This window comes from Saccopteryx leptura, chromosome 2 (assembly GCF_036850995.1).
Source record: "Saccopteryx leptura isolate mSacLep1 chromosome 2, mSacLep1_pri_phased_curated, whole genome shotgun sequence".
NCBI lineage: Eukaryota > Metazoa > Chordata > Mammalia > Chiroptera > Emballonuridae > Saccopteryx > Saccopteryx leptura.
The window spans coordinates 243,608,360-243,626,147 of NC_089504.1; the positions used below are offsets into that span (position 1 = coordinate 243,608,360).

Genomic DNA, 17,788 nt, shown 5'->3' on the forward strand with positions numbered 1-17,788 from the left:
GCTTCTTAAATCTAGTTCAATTTGAGAGCATTTTATTTTGGGTTTTTTTTGTGGTTTTTTTTTCATTTAAGGACAAAATAAAATGAACTGGTAGCTTTCTGCATTTCCAAGTTTGAATTTTTAATAGTGTGTGATCCTGTTGGAGTTATTGGCCTGTGGTTCTTCCTGCTTATTTTCTCCTCTGTTGCTGTGTCTATTACCCAGCATTGCTTTTCATTTAATTAACATTTATTTGATACTTCTGAAGCAGTTCAGAACTGTTGTGGAGAGACACGTTGTTCTAATGTTTGCACATAACCTTAAGTCTTTATTTAAACTTTTTTTTTTTTTTTTTTTGTATTTTTCTGAAGCTGGAAACAGGGAGAGACAGTCAGACAGACTCCCGCATGCGCCCGACCGGGATCCACCTGGCACGCCCACCAGGGGGCGATGCTCTGCCCCTCCGGGGCGTCGCTCTGTCGCGACCAGAGCCATTCTAGCGCCTGAGGCAGAGACCAAGGAGCCATCCCCAGCACCTGGGCCATCTTTGCTCCAATGGAGCCTCACTGCGGGAGGGGAAGAGAGAGAGAGACAGAGAGGAAGGAGAGGGGGAGGGGTGGAGAAGCAGATGGGCGCTTCTCCTGTGTGCCCTGGCCGGGAATCGAACCCAGGACTTCTGCACTCCAGGCCGACGCTCTACCACTGAGCCAACCGGCCAGGGCGTTTATTTAAACTTTAATGCAAACTTTTTCACTAATTAAATTTTAGTTGAAAGAAAAATTTGACATTTCCTAAGTGTAATAATAGGTAAACTGGTACTCTTTTTGAAATGTTTTATTTTTAACTAGCAAGCCATCTTCCAGCCCTCATTGTTCTCATGCATTCCTATCCAAGCAAAATTTTTATTTAATTGAAATCAATGTTTTCAAATCAGATTTTGCACTTAAAATTAGAAATTGCTTCAGTCCATGAAGAATTTAGTGATTTTTTTCTCTCTCTTTCTCAGGTGACCCGGAAGAATTAATGTTTCAGTATTTTAAAAAATTTGGGGATAAACCTTGTTGTTTTACAGACCTCAAGGTGTTTGTTGACCTCTTGCCTGCTGCACAGTGTACAAAAGTAAGTACAATTTGGAATTCTGTTGTGCTCCTGTGTTTATTGTAACTAGGTTAATTAAGTGTTTGGGTTTCCTTTCTAAAATGTGTAGGAGTAGTGAGCATGAGATATCAAGATAATTGCTCTGTCAAGCCAAGTACATTAGGGGCTATCAGATTAAAGGTGTGATTTCTTACTAACTCACAATGAGAATAAGCCCCTGGTAGATAATTAGATTCTTCTTTTTTGTTTTTAAGCTTCAGATAATTGTAGATTTGTATGTAGTTGTAAGAGAAATAATACAGAGAACTCTGTATACCCTTCACCCATTTTGCCCTAATGGTAACATATTGCTTAATTATAGTATCATGTTATAATTAGGAAATTGACATTGCCACAGTCCACTGACTTTATTGTGATTTCACCAGTTTTGTATGCATTCATCTGTGTATAGTGCTTTTTGTGCTTTTAGTGCAGTGTAGTACACGTGGATTTTATGACCACCACCACAGTCAAGATACAGAACAATCAATGAGTACACAACTAAATGAAGCAACTAAATGAAACAAGAAGTTGATACTTTTCTCTCCCTCTTCCTTTCTCTCTCCCCTCCTTTATCCCCCTTACTCCTTTCCTCTCTCTCTCTCTCTCTCTCTCTCTCTCAAATCAATGTAATTTCTAAACAGTTTTTTTTTTCCATTGATGGGAACTTTATAACCTGTTTCACATGAAGGGTATTTAGCATTTAGCCTAGAGTCTCCTTGGTAATGGGTGGTTGGAGTATTCTACCTGTTGGAAGAACAGTGTGCCTGAGGTAGGGTAGAGAACCATGTAGAGTAATAGCATGAATAAAGAAGGTCTGTGACTTTGATCAGCCTACTCATAAAAACCTTTGTAATTATTGATGGCCAGAGGTGTTCCTGTCCCAGGGCTGCCACCACCTGTTGTTCCAGAAAACCTTTTGTCTTTCTGGAACAACAGGTTCCAGAATGAAGCATGTTGAGAGCACAGTGGGGACAACTAGAGTATTTGTTGGTGACCGTGTTGTCAGTCCACCAGGCCTCGGTCTCAGTAGTGTGGCAATCTTAAGGTTCCATATCTAGGGCAGATGAAACAGTACATTCCCACTGGTTAGCAGCCAGTGATCTCTGTTGGGTTCTAAAATGCCGCTCACTACTCACTTTGGTTTTAGTAAAGCTACTCTTGGGATGCTGTGCTTACAGGGTTCAGGACAAGCTTTAGAAGTTCTGAGTAAATTGTAACATATCCAGGATCCAGGGTTGTAGAAGGATTTGAGAAAGAAGTGGTTGAGTGGAAGAAAGAGGGGTTTGGTCCGGTGAAAACAGAGTAGTTCCTTTCTCATATTTGAAAAACACTATTGTAGCAAAGGGGTGAAAACTGGGACCAGCAAGTTGTTACAGGAAATTCAGAATTTGGCTTAGTGAGAAAAAGATCTTTCTGGTAGCCAGAGTTCTCTAAAAAGACAGTGTGTGAGTTTCATGTTACTGGGGGAATTTAGGCAGAATCTAGAACCATGTGGGAGAGATTCATTGTGTGTTTGTTGCACATATTGTGTGCTAAGTGCTAAGATAGGGAACAGTTGATCCTATATTACAGTGCTTAACAGCTTACCACCTTGTAAACTGAAGCACCAAACAATGGGCCTGCATTAGAAGAGCACTTACAGTATATTTTTGTCAACTGAGATTCATAAAGGTTTGCCAGTATGAATCTGGTACCAGCAATTCTACTTTGCTGGTATGTGTGAAAGTCTTAGGGCTCTGGCCAATTGGCTCAGCGGTAGAACATCAGCCTGTGTGGAAGTCCTGGGTTCGATTTCCAGTCAGGGAACGCAGGAGAAGTGACCATCTGCTTCTCCACCCCTCCCCGTACCCCTACTTCTCTCTTTCTCTCTCTCTCTCTCTCTTATATTTATTTTTCTGAAGTGAGAAGCAGGGAGGCAGAGAGACAGACTCCCATATGCGCCCAACTGGTATCCACATGGCAAGCCCACTAGAGCAGGGGTCGGGAACCTATTGCTCGTGATCCAGATGTGGCTCTTTTGATGACTGCATCTGGCTCGCAGACAAATCTTTAATTAAAAAAATAATAACGTTAAATATATAAAACATTCTCATGTATTACAATCCATTCATTTCCTACCGTTCATGTTCATGGTTGTGGGTGGCTGGAGCCAATCACAGCTGTCCTCCGGACAACACCAAATTTTTATTGGATAATGCATAATGTACACGGGTCGTTGTATGGCTCTCACAGAATTACATTTTAAAATATGTGGCATTCATGGCTCTCTCAGCCAAAAAGGTTCCTGACCCCTGCACCAGAAGGTGATGCTCTCCCCTTCTGGGTCATTGCTCCGTTGCAGCTGGAGCCATTCTAGCACCTGAGGTGGAGGCCATGGAGCCATCCTCAGTGCCCGGGCCAGCTTTGCTCCAGTGGAGCCTTGGCTTTGGGAAGGGAAGAGAGAGGCTGAGAGAAAGGAGAGGGGGAAGGGTAAAGAAGCAGATGGGTGCTTCTCCTGTGTGCCCTGGCCTGGAATTGAACCTGGGACTTCTACACGCAGGCCCACACTCTACTACTGAGCCAACTGATCAGGGCCCCTCTCTTTTCCCATCCTCTCCCGCAGCCATAGCTGGAATGGTTTGAGCAAGTTGGCCCCAGGTGCTGAGAATGGCTTCATGGCCTCACCTAAAGTACTGAAATAACTCAGTTGCCAAGCAACAGAGCAGTGCAGAGACAGAGGTTGCCAGGTAGATCCTGGTTGGGGCGCATGCCTCCCTGCCTCTCACTTAATAAAAAAAAAAAAAGTCTTATGTTATCTGATGTGACCCCTTCATAGTACCTCATTGAGAGGAACCCTCTAGAAAAGCTGGAATACTAGCAGCGATAGGTAGTCATTGCTCTGTGAGACAAAAGATTTAAAGCTGCTGCAGTAAGTTCTGTAGTCCTATGTAAATTTTTCACTGAGAGAATAATTTTGCTGCCACAGCCTTTTAAATGTGGGATGACTTCAGTAGCTAAAAATTCTGTCCCTCAGCTGTATGATTGTCAGAGGATCGCAAACTGTCCAAGTAAAGTTCAAGTTGAGAACTGTTGTCCCAATGAATTAGGAGCCAAATCCTTTTGAAATGGGACTAGCCCCTAATTGAAGAAAAAAAAATAGCTTAGTCAAAGTTATTAGAATGTTTAACATTTCATTTTTTTACTTTTATTGCTCCTAATCATATTCACATTCATAATTGTGGGATGTACATTATATTCAAATATGTAATTTAGATACCTGATAAAAATAAATATCAATTTTAACTTTAAAATATAATTAATGTTATCAACATATCAAATAAAACAATGAATATTTTATTTTCATTCTATCTTAAAATTAAAAAAAAAAAAAAAAGCCAAAAAAAGTGGCCATTGATTCCAGTTATTCCAAAGTGGCTCACCCACAGTGATGTTTTTATCTTTTGTTTTCTTTGCCTTGGGGTTTTAAGCTAAACAGTAAAATGATTCCAGTTTGTAAAGAAGCTTTTTTGTAGCGGTAAAATTGAATAGACAGGCTAGAATAAACAGTGAACACAAACCCTGTTTGGAACATTCCTCTTTAGCATTCACTAAAGAAGGCATTAATAACTAAGCATAAAGAATACATAGAATGGCCTGCAAGAGTGGAACAGCTGGCAGTAGAAACTATGTCATTCACACAAAAACATGAACACCAACCAGTGCTGCAGTTTGTTACAAATAGGATTATCTGATCATAATAAAATTCATACAACTGTAGACAAATTGAAGCAAAATCATTACAGATGTAAACTACATGATTTAGTGGGATGTTAATTTAATTTTAATTCATATCCAAAAGTTACATGTATAAAATTGAAGAAGTCAAATAGTACTACAGGGTTTCTATTGAAAAGCAGTTGGGTACTAGACTTATTGTGAGATCACTTCATGAGTTATATAAATGTCTAATCACTCTGCTTTACACCTGAAACTAATATAGAATATCAACTGTAATTGAAAAAAAATTGTTGAATTGTACACTTGAACCATGGTTTTGTTAACCATGGTCACTCCAATAAATTAAAAGCTCTTTGTCATCTCCACCCCTGGTTCTGGGTCTCTATAAACAAATCATTTTCAACTCTACATTGTTTCTTCTGTTATATAACTTTGTATTTCTAAATTAGAGGCTTAAATAGTTGTTTATTTTTGCAGTTAGTCTTCATCTGTCAGTACCCTACTGTGGAAGGTGATTGTTTCATTTATGTCTTCTCCCCTTACATACTTCCCCTCAGTATAGTTCAGTCATGACTCAGTATTTATATTTTTATGACTACAAATATTCACAACTGAGCCACTTTGTATTGAAGATTACCTTTCTTGCACAATCATAAAAGTGAACAACTCTTAGTGTAGTCTAAAACACGAGCTGATAGAACTGTTCCATTCTTACCCAAACCTTTCCCCTCAACCACCACTATTCCTCTTTCACTTAAGAAATGCTTTTCAGAGAGCCTGTTTGCCACCATCTGTGTTTGAGGTCTTAAACATTTGACTGGTAGCATTCTGGGATCTGGTTAGGAGTAGGGAGAGGGGGACTGGGTCTCATCACTGAATAAGTAAAATTTCGCTTTTTCAGTGTTTCTTGCTATGCCTGCTCTCCCTGAGACTAGAGTCTCTCTTCAGCTTCTGCGGGCTATAGGAAGTCAGTTTTTTAGCTTGGGGAAGATTTTACCGTCTTAGAATTTAGCAAAATCTCCTATTTCAGTCTCATCAGCAGTTTAGCTTGCAGAGACACCTGGTGCCCTTAATTTCTGTCTTGCAAGGTTTTATGGTTGGAATAGGCCTGCTGTATACTGATGTCCTCCCCTTGCATTCTGTACACTGGTTATTACCTAACACCTTCCCCTCTCCTTTTTATCTTTTGAAGTCTTATTGTTTTTGGTTCACATATCCCTGATCCTTGTGAGTTAAGTCCCATTGGTATTTGCTGCCATCTTAATAGGGTTTTGGAAGTGAGTGAAAATAAGCCTGTTTAATAAATGTATAACTGAAACTGGTGTTTAAAGTTCTTGCCAAATTTAAAGAATTAAACACATTTTAATGGAAGATGTTACCTTTCAGAGAAACTGGGTAAAGGGTACATGGGAATCTCTGTTATTTTTTACACCTGTATGTGAATCTACAGTTATCTCAAAATAAAAACTTGAGTACAAATGCAGCTTAAGGCCCCTGACGTGCCCTATTTATTCCTGTCAGTGGATGATTTTTCCCTTAGGATTCATTTGAATATCAGTATGATTGTAGGTTGGTTTGTTTTTGGTCATCTGCTCATTTGTATACTCTTCCTAATTAAACTTTTTCATTGCTACATTATATGTCATGTTGCTGTGTTATAAATTATGAAACATCTTCACAATTCTTTTCATCTTTTAGTGTGTATAATATATGCTTTTGACCAGATACTTTTGGCTAGCAATGCATGAGCGTGTCAGTTTCACCAGCATCGTGTGCTGTTAGAAATTTTTTTGTTTTAGCAATTTTGGTAGCAAATGAAAATGGTATTTTAAAGGGTTTTAATTTGTATTTTTTCTTGATGTCTTTTTCTAGACCATTTCAATATTTACTAATTATGGCCTACTAAGGAATAGTTCAGTTTTGAGACCTGTTCCTCTTTTCCCCACTCTGCAGTTTATTAATCAGCTACTTGGAGTTGTTCCTTTGTCAGCACCAACAGAGGATAAGCTGGCACTGCCCGCCGACATCCGAGCTCTGCAGCAGCATTTGTGTGTGGTGCAGCTGACGCGGTTACTGGGCTTGTATCACACTATGGATAGAAGTCAGAAACTGGGTGCGGTCAGAGAACTGATGTTGAGGTACCAGCATGGACTGGAATTTGGTGAGCAGCCTTTTAAAATGTGCGGTTGTTCCCTGATCTAAGACTTAGAAGTTTAAAAAAATTTTTTTAGTCACAGCACCTTATTTTAATGAGTTTGGCAAGGAGAATATTTTGTCAAGTGGCAAGACTGACCAAAAAATAAAATGCAAAGCCTTTCTAAAACTTGTTTTATTATTATTATTATTATTATTATTATTATTCTACATTTCATTTTTTTAAAATTTAAGTATAGTTGGTATACAAGATTAAGCTTGGAGTTTTAAGTCATTATAGTTGTCCATATTCTTCCTAATCTGGTGAGCTAACTCATTATCACATGGGGCTCATATGAGTTGCATAGTTTAGGTAATTGTCACATTTTCTGCTTATATCCCTTAATATTTATAATATATAGACTACATAAGTGAACAAAAAGAATGTTTTAAATTGTGAGATATTTAGAAGATGATCTTCAAATTGCTAAATATATGTGATAAAATACTAATTACCTGATTCAATGATATCAGTATTTTTCCAACTGCATTCTAAAATAATTAGGTGGAGTAATGAGCATAATATTGTTTTAGTGATATGTGGCCTTTGGCTTCTGTCCTTTTCTTTACCGAAAATCTTCCAAATCTTGCTGCTCTTCCTGTGGGACTGATTCAGATACCACCTCTGCTCTGGAACCCTTCTGCTCCAGCTGAGTCTAATCTCATTTTTGAATCCTTTGGTTAATGATTTATATTTTCTTTCAGTATTTATCCCATTCTTATTATTTTCTTTTTGCCTCTCTTCTCCCTCTTTCCACTTTTTCTGCTTTGAAAAACTTCTTTGGGGCGGTAATAGTTAAATGTTAAATTCTTGTGATTTTTTTTCTCCCTCTAGGGAAATCCTGTTTGAAAACTGAATTGCAGTTTTCAGACTATTACTGTCTCCTTGCTGTCCATATACTTATTGATATATGGAGAGAAACAGGTAAGGAGCAATCATTGCTATTTAACTTTGCTTTTTATTTTTTTTATTTTTTTATTTTTTACAGAGGCAGAGATAGACAGGGACAGACAGACAGGAACAGAGAGAGATGAGAAGCATCAATCATTAGTTTTCCTTTGCGCATTGCAACTTCTTAGTTGTTCATTGATTGCTTTCTCATATGTGCCTTGACCGCGGGCCTTCAGCAGACCGAGTAACCTCTTGCTGGAGCCAGCGACCTTGGGTCCAAGCTGGTGAGCTTTTTGCCCAAACCAGATGAGCCTGCGCTCAAGCTGGCGACCTCGGGGTCTCGAACCTGGGTCCTTCCGCATCCCAGTCCAACGCTCTATCCACTGTGCCACCACCTGGTCAGGCTTGACTTTGCTTTTTTAAAAATATATATTTTTATTGATTTGAGAGAGAGAGGAAGAGAGAAACGGGGAAGGGGAGAGAGAGAGAAAGAGGGAGAGAGAGAAACGGGGAAGGGGAGGAAGAGAGAAGGAGAAAGGTGGGGAGGAGGGGAAGAAGCAGGAAGGTGCTTCTCATATGGGCCTTGACTGGGCAAGCCCAGGGTTTCTAGCTGGCGACCTCAGTGTTCCAGGTCGACGCTTTATCCGCTGTGCCAGCACAGGTTAAGCTGTCTAGGGTCTTCTAGAGAAAATCCTCTATGGGAGAGTTGGTAGACGCCAGTTCTCCTTCAAAATCCATCTCTTCTTGGAATCTAGGAATCTGTGAGATTCCACAACTTCTCTCCACAAGACCTAGCAGCTTAAAGTTGGCATCAGTTTTGCAGATGCGTGTTTATGAATCGAGGTAACTATTGAGGGACTGTCTATTCAGGGAAATCCCATTTTGCTTACAGGTGCATATCTAAAATTTGTTCTCTGCCACCTAAACTCACTCTTAGAATAGTTAGGGGAGGCGATGATGTTGGTAAGTTTTTGTTTTTATTTTTGAGAAACCTCCATTTGCTGTCAAGATCTGTGGGAAATGCTGTTCTCTTTTGGTTCTAGGTGACGAGACTGCTGTGTGGCAGGCCCTGACCTTGCTGGAAGAGGGATTAACCCACAGCCCTTCTAATGCTCAATTCAAATTGCTGCTTGTTCGAATCTACTGTATGCTGGGGGCATTTGAACCCGTGTTGGATCTGTACTCCAGCCTCGATGCTAAGCATATCCAGCATGATACCATTGGGTTGGTAGTATATACTCTGAATAGTGATCAGCCCGCTACACCCGTGAGGGGCCCTGGTTACGTGGAACTCGGAACTTTTCAATTTTAGCAGTAAAGTTGTTCCTGGTATTAAGCCTTTTGGATGAAATAATTACCTATTATGACTCATTGCAAAGTAGTGAGAGTTTATATGCACCAGCATTTTGTAGTAATGTTAAAATTTGCAGTTTAAGAATGGTAAGAAAGTTCCCCTCAGAGACAGCAAGCAGGTGTATACTTTGAACCATTTCTTACCACACGTAGTTTTTTTTTAAACTTTTTTAAAAATTTTTTAAAAATTTTTATTTATTCATTTTAGAGAGGATAGAGAAAGGGAGAGAGAGAGAGAGGGAGAGAGAGAAGGTGGGGAGGAGTTGGAAGCATCAACTCCCATATGTGCCTTGACCAGGCAAGCCAGGGTTTTGAACCGGCGACCTCAGCATTTCCAGGTCGACGCCTTTATCCACTGCACCACCACAGGTCAGGCACCACATGTAGTTTTGAAGTTTTACTTCTGCCTCTCAGTTGGGGTTGACACATGTACTCCTATTTATTGCCCTCACAGATCCTTTGAATTTGCTTTGTACTATCCTTTGTGAAGAATCAAGGATATTTTCTCTATCCTCTGCAGAGCTGTTTTAGGAAAACAGTATTCTATTCTCTTACAACTTATGTTCCCTTAATCATCTGAGTGTAAGCAAGCATGGCACGAAACTCTGGGGCTCCCACAGAACTGAGTTAGCTTTGCTCTTTTTTTTTTTAACAATTTGATTCTGTGAATTAGATAATTTCTGTGGCAGAATCTTTAAAATTATCCACATGCTTAGCTATTTCCCTGCCACGGTAGTTTGAAGTATAGCATATGATACTAGAGCATAACACGTTCTCTCCTTCCCTCCCACCCTAGCTATCTTCTGACCCGACACGCCGTGGCCCTGGGTCAGTACGCGGCTGCGGCGCAGTCCTGTGGCTTCGCGCTCAGGTTCTTCCACTCCAACCAGAAAGATGTAAGTGAAAACAGTTTCCTTAAACATGGTCTTGCCTGCTGAATGCACACAATTCAGAGAGCATCTTCCCTGCGTTGCAGGTGCACATGTTGACATGTACCTTGCTGTGCTCACAGGCACCCTTAGGCCGTAGCTTCCTGGCCAAGGCTGTTAGGTAGAGGTGAAGAGTTATTTGTAGTTGATAGAGTGGATATGTTTAATAGAATCTAAACAAAGATAAATTTAAAACCGGGTATTAAGAGAATAGGAAGTGTTATGCCTCTTAGGTTGGTCTTTTAATTTCTAGGCGACATTTCCAAGGGCATGAGGATGCCATGTAAGATTCTAAGATAGCAGCTGCTCTGTTACCTTGATTTATTTCTGAAATCTGTGACCACTGTGTGCTCTTTGCCAACAGTGAATGCACTTATATTTTCTCAAAATTATACAGTTGACCAATTGAAGATCACTTCAGAAAACTTTGATCAATAGTAGTCTTTTAATACTAGCAATAAATAAGACAGAGTTTCTCTGTGCCATAATGAAAGAATGGGATTTGCACCATATTTTTCATTGCAAACGGACTTGGTCTCCACATGTCAGTTAAGTGGAAATTTTTGTGGAAAAACTGTGTATGTGATCTCTACTCAGTTGACCAGTTTTGCAAACCCCCCCAGGAGTATATGAGGAGATGAGGCATGTATTCTAGGATGGTCACTGCCCACTTGGCTCTCATGTGCTGCTAAGCCTTACCGTCTGGAACAGGGCCTTGCCAGATATCTGCCCATTGCCTTCCGTTTTCATGGTCTAACAGCAGACAAGAAACTGAGCAAGGTAGCTGGTTTCTGGGGTTCTTGATGGCAAGTGCTAATGAGGATTTTTTAAAAATGTTTTGTAACTATAACGGCTATGGCTTATCTATCTGCTCTAATTCTTTAGCGGCATATTAAATAGAAGGCAGGGCAGGGTAGAAGCATTTCTGAACAATAGAATAAAGGTTTGTTGTTCTCAGCTTGCAATAATAATGTTCTGACAAGTTTCAGGGCATGGCCTAGAGCGCTGGTGTAGCAAGGGACGGTGAACTATTCTTCATCTATTGGTTTTTACGCCCTGTTCTCCTCCCCTGTGACCCTTTCCCCCCACAGTGATGGGTGTCTCTTTTCAGAAGTCATTTTGTGCCACAGCTCCTGACCAGGAAGAGAGGGAATTGGGCATCAGCATTTGAATGTGTTGCTCTGAAGGTGCTGGTCTGGCTTAGAGGGTTTCTTTTGGACACTGGGTTTCTAAAATCTCTCAGCATGAGTGGGCTGTTGAATTATAAATCTGTGAGTTTTCACTGTGTGTTCAAATAGCTGTGCTTGCCCTTCTGGTTTTAAGTAGTTTTATTAAGAAAAAAAAATAGAAGTATTCCTTAAATCTCGTTATTATGAGATTTCATAATACTCATTTCTGTATTTCAGAGGAAGAGATTAAAGAAACTTGATTTACTGAAGAATTCTTTTCAGTTTTGTGTCTCAGATAGTTTTGAAGTGGGCGTGGAGGGGTAAATAAGGGGTTAGTTCAAGGCTGGTGGCTGGCTTTATTCGTTTCCAATCATTTAGCATTCTTAAACATATTGTTCATGATTTGGCCAATAAAGATACAATACTTTATCCTAATAAAAATTAAATTTTAATTTTCCCTCCCTAAACATACAAATATTATGTCTGAAAAGTTGTTTTGAAAACACACACACACACACACACACACACACACACACACACACGGAAAGGAGATCCCCAGCAGTGGTTTGAGAGGGCATGTTGTCTTCAGTGGCTTTCTGTACCTTTGGTGTTTTGGTGATGTTATATATGGCAGGAATAATAATTCATCTGAATGTTTGTGATGCTGAACCTGATAAAATTATAGTATTTTACTGATCTGAGACTAGGATGTTCTGCTTGACATTTTTATGACTACTAACTGAGAAGACAGAGCTTATTTAATTACATTAGGTAGATGATCTTTGGGGGATTCTAGAGGCAAAAAAAAAGCAAAACACAGTCTAGCAAGGAAACCACACCATAAACCTTAGTGCCTAGCCTGAGTCTCAAAATAGGAAAGTAGAGACTGGTGTGGAACTGTTCCCTGTAGGAATTTGAGGCTGAGAACGATCATGGTTGTAGTGTTGTGTTTTATACTGTGTGTTAAACCTTCTGATAGTATTAGAACTATCTCTCTGGGAATGAAGACTCTTCGCTGTACATCTTTTATTTTTGGCAATTTTAGGGGTCCCCAGATGGTGTTTCCTTGAGTAACTGATGTTTTTCAATCCCCAACTAGCTCTTTGAGAAAACACTTTTACTCCTAGGTAGAAAATCTGGTTTTCTGCTTTGTAAGGATTTGTGCTATGGAATTGAAAGTTAAATCTGGAAGGTCTGCACAGGGATTTTCTCTCTGGGAAAGTCACTATCTGCTCTCATTACTTGGGGATAGATTTTACAATATGAGAATTAGGGCTAGATATTCGTATCTCCAAAATTTACTTATATATTTGTACTTCTAAAAAGTTATCCTTTAAAAGTCTCTATTTTAGGTATTCATGAAAATCATTATTCTGGGGTTTGATGTCCATGTATTTTGCAAATTCTTAGTTACCAGGGTTCATTTCAGGAATCCAAATGGGATCTAAATAGCCTCAGTGGCTCATAAATGAGTAGAAATAGGTATGGACAACATTCTCTGATACTCAGAAGTCTTTAAAGTGCTGGTGGCTTCCAGTTTTGCCTGCAGTTCTAATTGGGGTGTTTCTTCAAATCCGAGCCCTTTCTCAGCCCTTGTCCATTTGGAAGCTGGCCAGGCCCTTTCCTAGCTCTGTATTCATGGTTTACTGAAGCATTAAAGGAGGACTATCTTCAGAAGAGCAGCCAGAGAACCAGTCACCTTCTTAGTTTGTTAAAGGACTACATTTCTTCTTTGCTGCCCCTGAATTTTCTCTTTTTAAAGCTGTTGCCTTTTTCTAAAGTGGTAGTCCATGGACCACTTTGAAATTAAAATGGCTTCCACACTTGGTAAGGCTGGGTTCTTTTCTTTAATCATACCATATTTTGGAACTGTAATTGAGAAATTTGATTGGAATCACCAAAGTCATATCTTTATCCTGATTAATTGTTGGATTATATGTTCCTAACCAGCTGGTTTTTTCAAGTTATAAGTTCCCATTGCAAGGGCTGCTGGTAAACCTTGCTGTGTTTTCCAAGCCAAGTGGCCATTGGATAGGCATATGTGTTTAGAGTATCCTGGCCTCTTCTTGAGGCCTATCACTGTCCTTTAATCAGGCTAGAAGGTACACTTGAGCTTTTTCAGATAGTCCTTCTTTAAACCTGCAGGATCACAAGTAATCTTTTTAATTTTCTTGTGTCCGTCCGTCTTTAATTTCTCCAGATACTGCAGGCAAACAGCTCGCCGAGGTGTCCCATGGGGTTTAAAAGCCGCATCGAATGCAGTTGAATTAGCGCCCGTGGCGCAATCCCGCGGCCTGAAATGAACCCTGCGAGGCTGTGTATCAGAGGGTATGTTGTTAACTATTGGCCTACTTTTCCTACTGGGCAAATTATTCAAACATTATGGAGATGGGGGCAAAGCTGACTGAGGTTGTGCAAAAGGACTGGCTTTTCTAGAAAGGATCTTTGGGGCAGACATCAGCTTTGAGCTTCACACTTTCTTTGAGTCAAAAGGGTGCATGGCCTCCTGACTTCTAATCCTGATGGCATAGGTCCACCCTTGAAATTTTCTTCCCTAAGATTTTGTTCTTTTGTGCCAGAATCTGTTTAGAATTCTTTATCTTGCCTCTATTCACAATGTTTCATTTGTATATATGTGTATTAACCTACATTAAAGCAGATGTGGTGAGTGTTGTCTTCACTTACTTGTTTGTGGAATTTTCCAGCAGAGGTCTTAGATAGTTTGGATGGGCAAGTAACCTGGTTCTTGAAGTTTTTCTGTCCACAGAACGGATTATGACACGAGTTTCTAAAGGTCTTCTGTTTGGCGCCTTATTTCTATCTTGATGTAATACATTGCCCTATGTTTGCAATACTGTATTCAAAAATAAACAGAACCAAGGAGTAGCCTTTTTTTCTGAAGGAGAATGATTTTTTTGGGAGGGTTGTAGTAGGGTGGTTATATTGTTCTGTTGTTTTTGGAACCTTTGTACAAAACAGTTTATCTTATATGCAGAAAAACATGGAGTAATATCCCTTCCATAATGGCACTAACCAAATTTTTGACTGATATGGTATAACAAACCTTCAGTCCTGTCAAATTGAGAGGCATAACTGCTAAAGAAAAGTCTGTGTGGTGGCAGCAGCAGCTGATAATCACTATTAGTAGTATTAGTAAGGAGACATTTGACTCTGGTATTTGAAAGAAGAAAAAATAACGTTTTAAAAAGCTGATATTCTGCTTGATGACTAGTGCCTTTAGAGATTAGTTTCAACATCTAACTAATTTTAGTTTGAGTGTTTTGTTTTATTGGTTTGCCTTTGTTGCCTGACCTATGAAATATTTATACCAAGGTAATGTCTTTCCTTCCCAGACCTCAGAATATATTATTCAAGCTTACAAATATGGTGCATTTGAGAAGATCCCAGAGTTTATCGCTTTTAGGAACAGGCTGAATAATTCTCTTCATTTTGCACAAGTCCGTACTGAAAGGATGTTGTTAGACCTTCTACTTGAAGCAAACATGTAAGTATTGTGTAAGAGCTAAAAAGTAACTAAGCGATTAGATCAGATGCTGGGAGCCTTTTAATGGGCTCATGGGTAACACTAGCAAGCTAAAGCTAAGGAAAAATGGGAAAAAGGAGAAAGTGTGTATTTGTGTAGGCATAGAAGGGGAGGCAAGAAAGAAAGGGAAAAGAACCTGGTACATGTCATGGGAATAAGAGTACTGCCAGGTTCCACACAGAGCCCAGCAAGGCTGTAGGCAGTATTGTGTTTACAATGATCCTTGCAGACACAGGATTTCAGAAATTAATGTTGATCCATGTGATTTTGGTGGTTTCCAGACTCAGGCCAGCATGATTTGTGCTTGGTTCTCTTATATGAGCCTTTACTTCTTAATAGTAAATCTAAATCCTTTCTTCCTCTCTACATTTCTCTTTCCCCTCCATCCATTTTGGTACAAAAAAGGCCTAGCTAATAAGTTCTTATGGCTGTTTTATTACTGCAATAATACATAAATAAATTTTCGATATCATAGATCAATCAGCTTAGCAGAAAGTATAAAGTCAATGAATCTTCGGCCAGAAGAAGATGACGTTCCATGGGAAGCCTTGAGAGACAACCGAGACTTAAATGTTTTCTTCAGCTGGGATCCAAAAGACAGGTACCAGAAGTACCCCCAAGCAATTTGTTTTTAAAGAATTAGGATGAATCTAACAGTTTTTAAAAATAGGGTTTTTTTACACAAATATAATCATACATTTGTTGTAGGGATAAGAAATATTGGTAAGCCAAAAGAAGAAAATAAATCTCATTCCTGTGTTGGGATTACTGGATAATCTAAAAGATAGATATTCCTTAATAGCTTCCATGAAAACAGGTTCTAGGGAGATTAAAAATTATGTTAAAACACCTTAGAAATTCTAGGAGTAAATATAAAATTAAAAAAAAATAAAGGTTGGGTAAAGCCTTTCTTAGCATTATATGAAATCTTGATACATAAACAGTTTGACCTTTGTAAATATTAGCCTTCTGTACAGATATAAGTCTGTTAACAAGTTCTAAGATATGTGGTAAATTGGTAAATTTTTCTACTATATTAATCTTTCATATAGAGAGCAAACTCTTAATAAATGAGAAGATAACAAAAAAACAAATTGGGCAGAAGGTTTAACAGGAAGTTCAAAGAAATGTATCTTACAGAAAAAAAGATTTTTTAACCTATTGGACAGAGATAAAAAAGATTGATACTTGTGCTCAGCAAGGTTGTGGGGAAAATGGTTGTTGTGCATTTCATGGGGGTAAAACTTTTATCTGACCTTCCCTAACCAGGGAATTTCAGTGGTGTGGCAAGGTTGAAAATTGTGTCTACTGTTGAGTTCAGCAGCTCTGCTTCTAGGAGTGGAATCTAAGGAAATAAGTGCACAAGCACACAGAGAGGTGTGTGGAGGTAGTTCTAAATGGGCAGTGATGTGGGCATTGCCAAGACCATGTTTAGTGATTTGCTAGGATTCATCGAACACGCATGTATTTGCGCTTAAAGGATACATGACAGGATCAGCAAGGGAAAAACACACAGGTGGAGCCTGGAGAATTCCACACACCGACTTCCAATGCCCTCTGCCTTTTGTGATGACACATACCTTTCTCCAGCAACAGAAAATACAATGTGTGCAATGTTTCTGCTCAGAGAGCCCATTAGAGACTTGGTGCCCAAGGTTTCTATCAACTGATTTATGCATCCTCTCTCTAGCATGTACCAACATTCCAGACTCCCAGAAGGAAAACAGATGTTCATCATAAACTGCAGAGTTTGTACAAACAGTCTAGGCACAGTGAGTCCCTCTTATAATTTAGGGAATACTTGGAGTACCAAGTTTCCAGACAGCCAAGGGCTACCCTGGCAGGCAGGCCCTTCTAAAGACTCAGGCTTGCTATGTTAATCTTTTCTGCTCACACCATCATAAAAAGATGTAGTTTAGAAAATAGTATGAATGCTGAGAAGCCATTATATTTGTTTAAATTATATAAATATTTTTAGCTGCATTTCATGCCTCTGTATTATATCTATACAAGCTTGTTAAATATGGTGGATGCTTGGTTATCAGGGCATGTTTTCCTTCTATTTTTTACCTTTCTGTCATTTGAATTTTTATATCAAGTGTTTTATCAGAAAAATCTCTCTTAAGTGGAAAATGACCTGTTAGGTAAGTTATTATTCCTATTTATGGATACCAAAATGGGGACTTGGGTGATTTTGGTTTGTCTGAGGTCATTCAGCTAGTAAATGAAAGCTGGATCATTCAAAGGCATCTTGTCTGATGAAAGTGAACTTTGAAAGATTTAAAGACAACACATTGAGTAATAGGAATGGTTTGGGGATTGTTTTTTTAAGGGATGTTTCTGAAGAACATAAGAAACTTTCTTTGGAGGAAGAGACCATGTGGTTAAGAATTCGTTCCTTAACATTGAGGCTGATCAGTGGACTTCCAAGTCTTAACCACCCGGTGGAGCCCAAGAACTCCGAGAAGACCACTGAGAATGGCGTATCCTCCAGGATTGATATTCTCCGTTTGCTCCTTCAGCAGCTGGAGGTGGCCCTGGAGGCAGGAAAACGATTTATTGAGAAGGAAATTCAGGTATTATCAGTATGTATTTACCATCAAAAGTCAAATATCACAGACTTGGGAATTGCAGAGGCTGCCTCAGTATCCAAACTGGAGAGTGGGGAAAAGCAAAATAGCTTCTTTTGATAATGGTAAATTTATAACTATCTATTTTCACTGTAATGATTTAGTTATTACTGTAGTCTCTTTTTATTCGCAGTTAGACTTTCCACGGTTATAGTTGGTTACCTACTTTCAACCACAGTCTGAAAAAATGAAATGGAATTTTCCAGAAATAAACAATTTATAATTTTAGATTGATTGCTTGC

General features: G+C 39.2%; 1 protein-coding gene across 3 annotated transcripts in view; it reads left to right on the top strand.

Annotated features, from left to right (window-relative positions):
• Positions 1-17,788, top strand: part of NAA25 (N-alpha-acetyltransferase 25, NatB auxiliary subunit) — a 64,731-nt gene that overhangs the window by 32,299 nt on the left and 14,644 nt on the right. For all 3 annotated transcript variants that reach the window (XM_066370873.1, XM_066370874.1, XM_066370875.1), the window contains 8 exons: positions 986-1,098; positions 6,790-6,997; positions 7,865-7,954; positions 8,965-9,145; positions 10,071-10,170; positions 14,726-14,877; positions 15,392-15,517; positions 17,249-17,492. In XM_066370873.1, the coding sequence (XP_066226970.1) occupies positions 986-1,098; positions 6,790-6,997; positions 7,865-7,954; positions 8,965-9,145; positions 10,071-10,170; positions 14,726-14,877; positions 15,392-15,517; positions 17,249-17,492 (1,214 nt within the window). The remainder of the gene's footprint in view (positions 1-985; positions 1,099-6,789; positions 6,998-7,864; positions 7,955-8,964; positions 9,146-10,070; positions 10,171-14,725; positions 14,878-15,391; positions 15,518-17,248; positions 17,493-17,788) is intronic.